Here is a 14,739-nt window from a genome sequence, read left to right on the forward strand (position 1 = left end):
AGTTTCCAAAGTTACCTTGCAGTGAAAATTCAAGCTACTCTGTGCTGTGTATGTTTTCCTAATGACAAAAACGTACTGTGTACCAGGGCCCTAGGGAAACAGGGGACTGTGTGGATATTTGACATATTAAAAATTGGTTAGTGAAGTCCTATCCTTGTTTTCAGCACTGTATGGGTTCATCCTACAGAGTAGAGACTCCATGACACCCTCCAGGGTATACAAATCAGCAATAAAGGGCACTCTGGAGAACCAAATCCATCAAGTGTAGTTTTTTTATTTTATAGTTACAAAAATAAAAAACTACACGTGATGGATTTGGTTCTCCAGAGTGCACTTTTTTTGCAGATATTTGGCATACTATTGGAAATTTTAACAGCACTAATCTAAAGTACTAACTACCCTTATATTTACATGGCATTTTATTATAAGTCTGTCGAGTCACTTGACAGTCTCATTCTGGTCTGCGGACCTCAATTTTCTAAATTGCCGACAGAAGTGATTACAGTAAATATTGCTGCATTATCACTGTACGGGGCTCCAGGCTATGAATGAGCCCATCAGCTGTTTTTAACTTTAAGTACCTGCTTCTGGATGAAAAAGATGACAGACAAAACTAGAATCATTCTTGGTCACCCATGTCCTGTGACTTTGTACCTTCCTCACAGGTGGCGAATCCATTATTTTTCTAAGCCTTGAGTAAAATCTTATCAAACTGTTAAATTGCTTTTTTAAATAAATACTTGTGATGTCTGTGCCTATTGATGCAGGGTATGAAGGGAACCCTGGAGGCACAACCTGGTCAGAAGGTGGTCCAGGGTTCCCCTGTGTCAATAGGTGCAGCAGTGCTCGATTTGCAACGGAGGGCAGGAAGGGCTGATCGGTGCTAAGTGCAACTAAATAGAAGTGCAAGGAGTGCATTTTGACAAACGTTCTGTGGTTTTCTGTGCAACTGGCTGTGGGGAAATTGCAGGGACTGTGACTGAACTTGGGGAAGTAAGTTAGCGCAAATGACTTTGGGTTTGGGCAAAATGGGATGAAGTTTGAATTGAATGGGACTTATCTGGCAAGCATAGTTGCCAAAACCAACTCCCCTTGAAATTATTGGCTGGCATGTCGATCTGAGTTATGATAATTCTTTCTTGTGAAGTTTTTAATAAAAACACATAAAACCCTTCTATTTTCCTTTCTTTGAAGCAAATATTAGAGTCTTTAAGATTTTTTTTTTTTGCTTTGTTGTTTAAATGTACTATGGCATGATGGGGCCTAATACCAAGTGGAGTATAGTATGGATTTTGTGGTATGTTTTAATATGCTGTGTTTCTATAATGCTGAACATTCCACTTCCAGTACTGATTGTATTTCACAGAAGAGTTTGGCTGTTATTCAGATTGTTTTTTTGTTTGTCAAGTCACTGAAACATTTTGCTGTGGGAATCTTCTCAGTTTCTTTGTGTATCTGTGCAATGGGTGAGGCCCGTTCAAATGAGCTAAAGGTCTACAAAAAAAAGAGTACATGCAATAGAGGAAAACAAAAATATTTATTATATTTATATGTGTATATGTACACACAGCACACATATTTACAGCTTTACAGTTGTGGTTTTATAGCTGCTGGGCTTGTTTTTCTCGTAATGTTATTTGCTTCCATTTGGAGAAGAACCACATGTAGAAACAAAAAGGCTGTGGAATTTGCTTCCCCCCCCCCCTAAAGTTTTTCCACAAAACATCTGGTTTGAAAATTAGGCTGATCCCTAGACCTATTAATTGCTGGTAGTTTAGTGGCTCTGATTAGAGATAACTGCTGAAGGAAAGGAGCCATAAAAATAATAGCCTACCTGACTCCTCTCATTGCAAAATATGAGATTCAGAGGCTTCATTCCCAGTTGACCTGAGTTTCTGGAGGTCTGGCAGCAGCTATCTACTGATCACTTAAGGCCCCAGTTGTGGTAAAACCTGGACCTAAAGAGGATGTCTTCTGCTTGGCTTTAGGTAAAATAATTTACAACAGGTTTTCTTCCATAAATATTTTTACATGAAGACTGTGAACTGTTCCTATTTTATTCCAAGTAGGGAAGCCCAGTTTAAAGCCCTGAGCTGCAAGTCCCTGTTGGAGAGAGCAACCTATAGCAAAAGTATTATCAGCACTTTTTGGTGACTTTTATAAACACAATGTCTCAATGTGTAGGACACAAACATACATGTATGGGATGCCCTATCTGGAAGTCCTTTTTTATCTGTCATAATTAAACAGCGCATTATTCTTGATGGTATCTAAGCCCAGGGTTGGACTGGGCCCTGCCCCACCACCAACCCAACCCCCTCCCCGAGCGTGTGTATTTTATTCCTATTCCTCCATCAGGAGAGGGAGATCTGTGGCCCGGGGGAGCGCTGGCAAGGATCGGGTCTAGGCCGACGGGAACTTCCAGATTTTTTTCGGTGCCTCTGGCTCAGTCAGACCCTGACTAAGCTGCATGGTTCCATATCGGCTGCAAAGCAATCTTATTGGGTTAAGTTAATGTTTAAATAATTTTTAGTAGACTTAAGTGTGTGTGTGTGTATTATTATTATTATTAACATTTATTTATAAAGCGCCAACATATTCCGCAGCACTGTACAATAAGTGGGTTTCATACATTGGACATATAGAGTAACATATAAAGCAATCAATAACCAATACAAGAGGTGAAGAGAGCCCTGCCCAAAAGAGCTTACAATCTACATGTCTATATAATATAAAATTAATTATGGAACATCTTATTATCCATATTCTGTTTAGCGGAAGACTGCTGCAGCTGTAAAATACTGACTGGTTTACAACTGATATTTTGTCAGGCAAATATTGAAGTGCTGTTCATTTGTATTGTCCTGACAGCCATTAAATTGAATGATATGATTGCCAGCGCAGTCTGTTAAGCAGTCGTTCGTTTGCATATGAAACATCGGCACAGCAGTGCTTTCAACAGAGTGCATCTAACGGGCAGGGTAAATTGGGCTAAATACTATAAACTTTCCCCTGCCCTAAATAAATAATTATAATGTGTATTATTGAGAGCTCAGTTGCCACTTGGCCTGGGATTATATCATTGATTAAATGGATAATTTACTCATGCTTGTACAGTCCCACCTGCTTTGTAGCCGAGTTTAATACACAAGAACAATTAACAAAATGTAAAATGAAGCCTTGGTCTTTGTGATTTTCTCACTGATAATAAGCTTTCAGTACCACCTCTATTTGGTCCCAACGTTACCTTAAATTAAACCTCTCTAGGACAGAACTGGTTCTCTTTCCCCCATCCAACGCCCACACTGTTCCAGAGGTATCTATCACAGTTAACAATTGTACTATCACCCCATCTTCCCAGGCCCAGTGCCTTTGGGTTATCCTCGATTCTGCCCTGTCCTTCACTCCTCATATCCAGTCACTTATCAAATCATGTCACTTTCACCTAAGAAATATTTCCAAAATACGATCATTTATCACCCAAGATGCTGCCAAAATTCTTATTCACTCCCCTCTTCAGTCCTAATGAATACTGCTGCCAGGCTCATACACCTCTCCAGCCGCTCCTTCTCTGCCATGCCACTCTGCCAATCCCTGCACTGGCTTCCGCTGCCATCCAGGATAATTCAAACTAAAACTAAAATTCAAACTAATGGCTCTCGCTTTCAAAGCAGTCCATAAATCTGCCCCACCCTACATCTCTGAACTTATCTCTAGATACCATCCAACACGCTTATTAGGGCTCTGGCACACGGGGAGATTAGTCACCCGCGACAAAACTCCCTGTTCGCGGGCGACTAATCTCCCCGAGTTGTCATGACCTGCCATCCCACCGGCGAGAATGTAAGTCGCCGGTGGGATGGCACACGCGGCGCCGCGTGTGCCATCCCGCCGGCGACTTACATGTTCCCTGTTCGCGGGCGACTAATCTCCCCGTGTGCCAGAGCCCTTATGCTTCTCTAGTGATTTGCTCCTCGACTCCTCTCTCATTACCTCCTCGCACACTCTCATTCAAGACTTCTTAGGAATTCGCTCCCAGAATCGGTCAGACTTTCTTCCAATCTCTTCAAAAGATCTCTAAAAACACATTTATTTAGAGAAACTTACCAATTAAATTTAACATAACCTCAGTGTGCTTCTAAAAGCAATAACCTGTGCCACACCTCTAACAACTGTGGTCATGCCCATTCCCACACCTTGTGTCTCAACCCTTTCTCCTTGTAGATTGCAAGCTCTTTTGGGCAGGTCTCTCTTCACTTCTTGTATCGGTTATTGATTGCTTTATATGTTACTCTGTGCGTCCAATATATGAAACCCACTTATTATACAGCGGTGTGGAATATGTTGGCGCTTTATAAATAAATGTTAATACTAATAATAATGCCAAAACTGAAACTGTATTGCAAGAAAAACCTCCTTACTAATCTTTGATCTTTCGAGTATTTGATGAGCATTAGGTCTGTGACCTTTATTTCTTTTCAATAGTCACAGAACTCCTAATGATGTCATGAAATTTTGTAAAATGGGGTATAATTTTTTCTGCCGTCTAACTATGGCCCTTTGTACCCCTTGAGTAGGTGCACATGTGCTTTCATAAATAGTAATTCAGTTTCCTTCATCTTATTGATCTGTATTAGTGCAGTAGCCTTTTTTTTTTTTTTTCAAGGTTCTAAAATGTTATAGGAAATGTCAGTGCAACTGTAAGCAACTACTTAGGACCTGGGCTTTTCCAGTCTACTAAAAAATCATTGAAACATTCAGTATATTGGATTGTTTTGCCTCCAGTAAAGCTGGCCATACTCGCACCGATACTATCGTACGAAACCTCGTTTCGTACGATATTCGGTGCGTGTATGGCATGTCGGCGAGTTGACCGATATCGCAGGAAGCTGCTGATATCGGACAACTCGCCGATCGGCCAGGTTAGAAAATTTTGATCGGGCGCCATAGAAGGCGCCTGACCAAAATCTGCCGTCAGGGCTGAATCGGCAGAAGGAGGTAGAAATCCTATTGTTTCTACCTCCTTATCTGCTGTTTCAGCCCTGACTGTGTGTGGCACGATGGTCGCACGAAACATCGTCAGATCGCCACGTGTATGGCCAGCTTAAGGATTAATTATATCTTAACTGGTTTTGTTATTACAAAAATTTTAATTATTTGTTATTACATTAACATTACATTAACATTTATTTATAAAGCGCCAACATATTCCGCAGCGCTGTACAATAAGTGGGTTACATACATTGGACATACAGAGTAACATATAAAGCAATCAATAACCAATACAAGAGGTGAAGAGGGCCCTGCCCAAAAGAGCTTACAATCTACAAATTATAAATGGAATCTATGGGAGATGGCCTTTCCATAATTCTGAGATTTCTGGAATTTTTTTTCCAGATAAGAGATCCCATACCCGGAGTACATGAATTAGAAAATGTCATCTGCAAATATAATTTCAGTTCTCAGCAGTATTTTTTTTGTGCTCTTTAAACAGGTGATTAACAGAACTGAAGGAGAACTGACTCCATGTACATTGTTCGAGAGTCTGGCCTAGAGAAGGGAAAGGAATAAACATAACCTGTTCTTCATTGCAACTACATTTAACTTTAAGGGGCAAATTTATCAAAATGTGAGTTTAGAGCTTAATACAGGGGTGAGCAAACTACGGCCCGTTGGTCTTTTTAATCTGGCCCGCCGAGGATTGGTGTGTCTCGCTTTGTCCCGACTCCTTAGAGCGTAAGAAGCGTATTTATCAATTAATGAAAATTAAACTCACCATTTGATAAATACATTTCTAAAAATCCTATAGTAATGAATAGGATGTGGGGGAGTTTGTATGTATTAAGCTCTGCACTCGCATTTTGATAAATCTGCTCCTAAATAAACATATATTGGGAAGTTGCTTAGATTTCTTTCTTTTTGCAAAACACATTTTTTGGTCGTGGTAAAGGACTCTATTGAATTACTTTTTGTTGTGCGGAGTGCATTATGGGATGTTATCCCAGTAACTATAGCTGATAACTAAGTCCATATTCTGCAGCTGATAAAAAAGTATCAGCAGTCTAACATAACATTTGGGCCAAAAGCTTTCATTGTGTTATACTTTTATCTCTTTCCATGTTCATTCATTCAGACAGAGAAATTTGACAACCTTATCATTTACTTGGCAAAGCAAGACTGAATGATAAGCCTTTGCTTTTCCTTTTGTGAAATGACGTCTTCGTTCTCTCTCTGATTTTGAGGAAATGCTCATAATTTTTGTATACAAACTGCACAGGCAGGAGGGTAACTAAAGATAAGCTTGAGAATGCCTGCCATTTCTGCATGTTAGTGGTGCAGTAGCCATAATGATGGCAGAATGTTCAGCTCTTTCTAAGCAGAACATAAAAGAATCTTTTTATTTCCGTATAAAGGTGCCTATACACGTTCAGATTTTAGCTGAAACTAACAGACCCAGACTGAAATTTTAGGATAAAGCCCTTAAAATACAAACCGGAGGATGTTCTGAACATGAAATAGTTGACAGACACCAGTGGTATGAAAGTAACTTTGATTGTAGGTCCCCCACGGATATTACACAATACACAATACGTGCGGAGGTTAATTATACTTGCATTAGGGCTCTAAAGGCAGTAGCTATAGGAAGAAAAACACAATATAATATAATATTATATATATATATATATATAATATATTATGTATAATTAGCTGAGGGTTACCGCCACAGGGGTTAGACCCCAATGCAAGAGTAGTATTCACACCTGCACTAAATAGTGTGTTGGTTTAGTGGAGATCACCATGGACAGAAAGATAGAATGTGTCGGCATGCTGTGGAATTTGTGTCCGATGCAATCACTCTTTTGAGAATCAAATGGTTAAATAGAAATGGCCCATGAGGCAGCCAGATGAAAAAATCTACGGAGCAATTAAGGGCTAATTTAATTTTACATGGCTAGCGATTTCTTGGAATGCCTGCGCTGAGTGGGAATCTGGGTATTTCTATCAAGCCAGGGGTGTGTTGCTACTGTATTTGGCATTTACACAACTCATTAGGGGTACAAGCAAGGCAGAGGAGCTGGTATCTTTATTTTTTTTGCTATAGTGTATTTAATAAAGTAAGTTCACATCGGTAACCTATAAAGAGTTCTCCTATTGCTGAACTGCAGCTCCAAGGATTCTGCCACGCTGAAAGCCGTAGTTTAATATCAGGTCAGAATTTAAAAAAATGGAGCTGATGTAGGGAGTTTGATGGCTTGTGTTTTTCAGGCAACTGTCACCAAAAGAGCTCATACAAAGGGACAAACATTAACTATTTCTGCTATTTGAATAACCAGTCAGAAATCATAACATGCACTTATGTGTTTCTTATATTATATTCTGCTTTTACTCATACATATATGCTGATTTCTGTGTGTAGCAGATGGAATTACTTATTTAAAGCTATTAAAGTGGGCAATATTGGAGTAATTCGATCATTTGGCCTTTGGGCCAAACAATCAAATGACAACGATGGAAACACGGTTGATGCAAGGACTGCATCGAAGGGGCGATGTGTTCCGGGATCCCATGGGATAATCAAACCTGCCCGATTGAGAGGCCGTCTGGGATGCTCATACACAGGCAGATAAGCTGCCAAATTGGTCTAACGGACCCAAATCTGCCTGTGTAAGGGCACCTTTACTCTTGATGCTCACTAAATCTTGGGTGCAAAAGAAAATTTTGGCAGCCCTGTCCTTTTATTTATGTTTTCATTTTGCCCCTCAGTAGTCACACCATCTTGAGGTCCCTGCTTTTCTGTAAATAGCACCAACTTAACACAATAACTGCTGTATTTGCAATATTAAAGGAATCCTTCTGTAGAATACACCCGATTCCAACATACCTTAATTTTATTGTTCCTTTTTTTGCTGAACATGTTATTCTGTGACTCATCCCATGGATTCTATTGATCAAAACAAGCAAAAGACATACAGCAAACTAAAAACAATATAGCGATGGAAGGAAAATATTATGGGAGAAATCTATGAAAGAAATCTATGCTTTAGAAGCTTTTCCTGTACCGATTCCTCTGTGCCTCTCCAGTCCTGATATTTTACATTTTGTGGTTCTCTTCAAATTAGGAGGCTTTTCAATCCATTGAACTTTTGTTAGAGATATTCATTCTTCTGGGCATCACATACACGCTTGCAGTTTGGAGCGTGTGAGCAAAATATTAAACAAAGGCCTATCATTTTGGTCACGTCTCTTCCACGGCTCTTGCCAGCAAACAGGGAGAATATTAAGTGAGATGGGAGGCCTTTTTCTCTTTTGCAGTGAACCTGTCATGGATGTGCTGCTATTTAGAAAACCCCCTCGTGCAGGCAAACACATTTTCATTTTCAGTGACGAGTGAAAGGCAAAAGCATACATGTGTATCTGGATAATTCTGTTGGTGAAATGAGTATCATGAGTACAGTCGTATCTATTTCATGCCTTCCTACATCTATTTTCCATATAAAATCAGGTAGTATTTTTAATATTGGAAAGAACCAACGCTACATTACTGTCTGTGGAGCCCGGTACTCCTATAACTGCTATAACAGAATCTGCTAACTACTGTCTTTACTTGTTCAAGAGGTCCATGCTCATTGATATCTCTAAGGATGCTGATATCCTCGGTGTTTTAAGCTTGTTACTCAGGCCTTATGGTCTGTGCTTCCATCACATTCACCCCTGGTACCAGCTGGAGACCAAAGAGCTATGTGCTCCCTCCCATTATATAACCTATGAACAGGAACTAGCCCAAACATCTCTGGGCCAAATGGGGAACCTCCCTGTGCCAGGTAGGCACCCTAGTCGGTAAAATACCAGCTAAGACTGTACTTTTCTGTAAATTTGTAATTAGTCTTTTGCCCCCACCCAATTCCAATCCCCTCTCCCAGCTCCCCCCTTTATCCTGTATTCCTTACTGTGCTCACTTCCTGTTACCAATAATGCTGTGGCTTTGCCCCCATATGCATCACGGTCTGCCCCAATGTCATGGGCCTTCCCCTCAGACACACCCTGCCCAACAAAAGGTGGCAACCCTAGTCCCAGGGTAGAGATAACAGAACCACAACTTCCTGAGCACTAAGGGGATTTATGAGAATGCTGTGCAATGGAGCAAAGCTTTACCATGTTACCAAATATGACTTACTACCTAGAGCTGTTATCAGGCAAACACATAGGCGCAAATAGTTGCTTCATTATTGTAGCTCAGATTTCCAGATGTCCAACTTTGTTTTTTGTACTATTTGCTAGCCCTAGTTCTAGAGGGCAAAGCACAAAGGGCGAGTCAATATAGAACACACTTACTTTGCTGAATAATTATTTGCATTAAAGTTAAACACCAGAGGTGGGGAGGGTCATTTTTTTTTTTTTTTAGCTTCTTTTTTCATCTTTATTGATTAACTTGTCTTAAGGTAAAAGGAAAAAAAAAAGTTCTTTGCCTATGTAGTTATCTAGGATTAATTTGTCAGTCTGCTCCTTTAGGGCTCTGGTACACGGGGAGATTAGTCGCCCGCGGCAAAACTCCCTGCTCGCGGGCGACTAATCTCCCCAAGTTGCCTTCCCCCTGCCATCCCACCGGCGAACATGTAAGTCGCCGGCGGGATGGCAGACGCAGCGGGCCGATTTCGGGAAATCGCAGAAAAAGCCTCGCGAGTCTTTTTCGGCGATTTGCGCGAAATCGCGCCGCCGCGTCTGCCATCCCGCCGGCGACTTACATGTTCGCCGGTGGGATGGCAGGGGGAAGGCAACTCGGGGAGATTAGTCGCCCGCGAGCAGGGAGTTTTGCTGCGGGTGACTAATCTCCCCGTGTACCAGAGCCCTTAAGGTGGCCACACACGTGGCGATCTGATGGTCGCACGAAACATCGTCCGATCCGCCACACACCATTCAGGGCTGAAACGGCAGGTAAGGAGGTAGAAACAATAGGATTTCTACCTCCTTCTGCCGATTCAGCCCTGACGGCAGATTTTGGTCAGGCGCCTTCTATGGTGCCCGATCAAAATTTTCTAACCTGGCCGATCGGCGAGTCGACCGATTTCAGCAGCTTCCTGCGATATCGGTCGACTTGCCGACATGCCATACACGCACCGAATATCGTACGAAACGAGGTTTCGTACGATATTATCGGTGCGTGTATGGCCAGCTTTAACCAGGTATTGTAACTTGCAGAGTGCCAGACTTGGCACAGCCTCAGACAACACAGATAAATTGCACAAATATACAAAATATATAGAATTAAACTATAGTGCTTCTGTGTGGGGGTACATGAAGGCAAAATAGTCAAATGTGCTTTAGTTGGGTTTTTCTGTTCATGTCCAGAAGTGACAAGTTTTGGGTGTGGATGGAAAACCTTTTTTTTTTTTTTTTTTTTTTCTTTCCCAATTTGCCAAATGGGGTTGTTACAATTTAGCTGTTGTGTAACGTTTGAAAATGATCTTTTTCCCCTGAAACTGCACATAGTACACTGAGCACACTTAGGGGCACATTTACTAATCCTCGAATCCGAATCCCGAATGGGGAAAAAAAACTGATTGGAAACGAAAATTTTGCGATTTTTTTTTTCGTCGCCGTCGCGATTGTTTCATATTTTGCGCAACTTTTTTGTCGGCGTCACAACTTTATCGTATTTTGCGCGATTTTTTCATCGCCGTCACGATTTTTTTGTATTGAGCAATTGTAAACGGCGGAAAAACCAATCCGAAGTTTTTTCGACGGCGACCAAAAAATCGCGGAAAATATACGATAAAGTTGTAACAGCGAAGAAAAAGTTGCGCAAAATACGAAATAATCGCAACTGTGACAAAAAAAAAATGCCAAAAATACCAATCATTGTGAAAAAAACGCATTCGGACGTTTTCAGACGTTCGTGGATTAGTAAATGTGCCCCATAGTATTGCTGGCACCAAAGATATGATCTTCCAAATTTAGATTAGGAAATACAGTCAGAGAGCTGGATCTTCTGTGCCATATTACTGTTATACCACTGGCCTGGAACAATAATTCCTATGCAGAAACTGGATCTTTTCTAACCTTTTGCTGGGCTTTAGTTGCCTGTGTATAGCCTAATTAGCTGGTTAGGCAGTTAAGTTTAACATTGTCCCACAGTCAGGACAAAGGTGGTATGTTGTGCCCTTGTATAAGAATACCATTAACTAAGCAAAGTCTGTACACATGCCATTGCCTCAGAGCAAGCCTCCTGTTGCCTGCAATCCACTCTATTGCTATAAAAGCTCCTTTCCATTATTTCTGTAACTATTTTGCTGTTGTATTTTTCTGAAACTGAGAAGTGTTTTCCTTTAGCATTATAGAAGTCTAGTTTGCTAATAATTGAATGTGAACACATCTTTTATAGTCCTGGGGCTTGACATGGCTCCATGTTTAAGTATTTAGTCCACAGCTATCTTCCTCATCAGAAAACATTAGTTTCCCTGGTATTGAGGCAGTGGGCCACCATAAAATTTTTGTGGCCCAAGGCTATGCCTTCTGCTGGACATGGAGGTCTGTGTGAATTGTAGGGAATTTAGAGAAACACTGATCACTAAGCAGAAGGTGGTTGTTATGAACAAAACCTGTTTCTTGCAAATACAGAGCTAAGCTTTTCATTTTTTTTAATAAAAAAAAACAAAAGCTCCTAATTTAATGCCGCCTAGACTTCCATGTACCCTCCACACACATATTTTAATAATCTTTTAGTTCATGTTTTGACAGTCTCATTACTGGAAGCAGTTGCAGGATATTTGTCTGCCTCTTTCCAGACGAGGATGAAAAATAATCCAGCTCATGTACTTACATCTGCCATAGATAACTCTTCTTTATTTTCATGTCATGACTGCTCAGATACTTTTCAGTTACGTGGGAAAAATGCCAGCTTAACTGCTTTTCCATTTACTAACGCCAGCCAGTAGACAAATTAAGAAAGGATCTTTATCCTTTAGGTTGACTATTTTCTTGTTTAGAGGCCAATTTACATTAAAAATATCCACTGATTCTATTGCGCATATACAGATGCGTGTGTGTGTGTGTGTGTATGTGTATATATATATATATGTATGTATATATATATATATATATATATATATATATATATATATATATATATATATATATATATATATATATATATAATATATATATATATATACACACACAAGGATAGAACAACTTTGAAAAGGCTGCAGGAGCAGCTGAGACGTCAGTTATTCAATAAATCACGTAATTTTTTCATAAGTCCTGTGTGGAGCAGACCATTTATGTTTGAGTATATATATATATATATATATATATATATATATATATATATATATATATATATATATATATATAATACATACACAAGAATTCTAAGAGAAATGAATCTCCACGTGGAAAATATATAGCACTCACAGGACTTATGAATGAGTGAAAAAATGTATTTGTCAATGCTTTGGTCCTGATGTCTTGGAAGATGTCTTGGCAGGACCAAAATGTTGACAAACAAATATTTTCACTAATTAATAAGTTCTGTGAGTGCTTCATTTTTTCATGGAGATATTAATTTCTCTTGGGTGCACCTGGGTTATTTGGAGATGCACACAGGCCTATTAAGCTACAGTATAAGTGCACACAGGCCTATTATACAGTATATATGCTTTTGCCAGCTGACCTGCAAATACTGAATGTTGATTGGTTGCTATGGGTTTCTAGATCTCTAGAAAATTGTGCACCTTTAATCACAACACCCCTTCGGTCAGAATATGTGGACCCTATAACCATGTTCCGTTATTACCAGTGTGTAAAGAGTCGTGGACTGGGTAAATCAGGAAAGGCTGGGGCATATCTGGGTGTAAAATGGATGGACTGGTGGGGGTGTGGCCAAGAATTTTTAAATAAAGCTGACTGTTATCCCTCAAACAAGTTGTCCCCTCAATGGTTTTACCCACAGTTGTATTTATTTGCAGATTCTGTTTGCCTAAAACTGCAGGGCTATGGTAGAGGGAGTGCTGAAAAGTTTAGGGTGATGGCATAAAGAAAGAATTGTCACCCTTTGTTCAATCTGGGCTACTGTGGGCGATCTCCCCAGATTGCTTTCTCACCAACAGTAAAGTAAATCACCAGTGGGAAAACATACACAGCACATTACAAATATTCCCTGAAGGCGACAAATCTCCCCATGTGCCGTCAGCCTTAAGGAGAAAAGTGATTGATGAGAGACTTTGTGAGGTGATATGTTTATTTAATGGTGCTGCTGCCACCTTGCATCATTGAACATCATCAGTTAGTTTGTAAGATTTGCTCGCAGGGTAACAAAATATGTGTAAATACATCCATAGGTTTGTTTTCTTCCTGACTGCATTTTGTCCTGCCTGCTTGCTTTGCATATTTGTTTGATATGGTTTTTCTTTTTGTCTTTCAGCTCCTAAAACCTGTAGCCCCAAACAGTTTGCCTGTAAAGATCAGGTGACATGTATATCAAAAGGCTGGAGGTGTGATGGTGAGAAGGATTGCCCTGATGGCTCTGATGAAGCACCAGAGATTTGTAAGTTAATTGACATATTTGATAAAAAAAAATATGCTTGCTTAAAACGCTGACCTCTTTGTCCTTCGATGGCCCTGTCAACCAATGTTAGTGCTATGAAGTACCCACTATATAATAAGTTTGCAGTGCAGAATAAGTGCAGAATAACAGCTGGGCTAAGGAAATTGCATGAAAGTGCAGAGTTCTGTCTAGTTCCAAAAGCCAGCCTATTTCTTTGCAACTGATCATTTGCTTTTACTGTCAGAGAGAAAAATCTATATTTATTGAATACAATATTGGATCAGAATGCTTAATTCTATTACAAGAGTGGCCTTGGAGTCCTTCACATGCAATAAAATTCTACTGTACTGATAAACTCATTACTGACCTTCTCTAGAGACTTTCTAGCCAAGTATGCAATCAAAGGAATCCAGAAATAGTTACTACATTATTACCAAATTGATGGTATCTTACATGCGGTGGGTGGTGGTTCATTTATGGGTTGGAGAGCGCTACACTTACACTTTGTGTTTCTGTAGCATTCTGACAGAAGGCATTTGGCTATGACCCATATAAATTCAGTTACCATCTGACTCCTTTTCAGACTTTGATGATGAAAGTCATCATTTGTCAAGAAAGTTGCAAAACTGGTGGGCCTATCCCTTTTGCAGACATATAGCTTTTGCCAGGAACTGGCTTTGATGTCAAGAATTGAGTGCTGCATGGCCCATGGTGTGGCACCAAGTAGAATCTTGGCTAAAAGTATAGGTGTTCCATGTGCAGAACAACTGCTCCCCAAGCACCAGGGCATCTCTGAGACTGAAACACAGTTCTCTGTCTCCTCGTCTTCTGATTTATAAAGCTACCCACGTTTATAATGTGTATTGCTTTTTAATTTGTATAGGACAGAATAACTAAATCGGTAGAGTTTTGCTCGTGAGAGAGGTTTGCGTACAGATCCTAGTAGCAATTTAGATTGGTGCATCGACAGAAATATATTGCAGGTTTTCATTAGGGAATGTTGGTGGCTTTGTATCTCTCACAGCAGATTGTTACTTTATCTTTTTCTACTATTTGTTTATAACTAAGCATTGGATGCATCTCAAATCTGACATTTGAGAGCTACATCTGGAGATGCCCTACAGGGAAATGAATTTTTAATACAGTTTACTTGCTTGTTTGCACCATGGCTTCTACATTTATGATAATATTTGATG

The 14,739-nt window shown here is 40.0% G+C and overlaps 1 protein-coding gene across 1 annotated transcript in view; it reads left to right on the plus strand.

The window, feature by feature from the left end:
- The window catches only part of lrp1 (LDL receptor related protein 1), a 175,356-nt gene that overhangs the window by 32,660 nt on the left and 127,957 nt on the right, over window positions 1-14,739 (plus strand). Inside the window, exon 2 of the mRNA XM_002939712.5 lies at window positions 13,421-13,543. Within this exon, the coding sequence (XP_002939758.3) occupies window positions 13,421-13,543 (123 nt within the window). The remainder of the gene's footprint in view (window positions 1-13,420; window positions 13,544-14,739) is intronic.

The sequence above is a fragment of the Xenopus tropicalis genome, chromosome 2 (genome assembly GCF_000004195.4).
Source record: "Xenopus tropicalis strain Nigerian chromosome 2, UCB_Xtro_10.0, whole genome shotgun sequence".
Lineage (NCBI taxonomy): Eukaryota > Metazoa > Chordata > Amphibia > Anura > Pipidae > Xenopus > Xenopus tropicalis.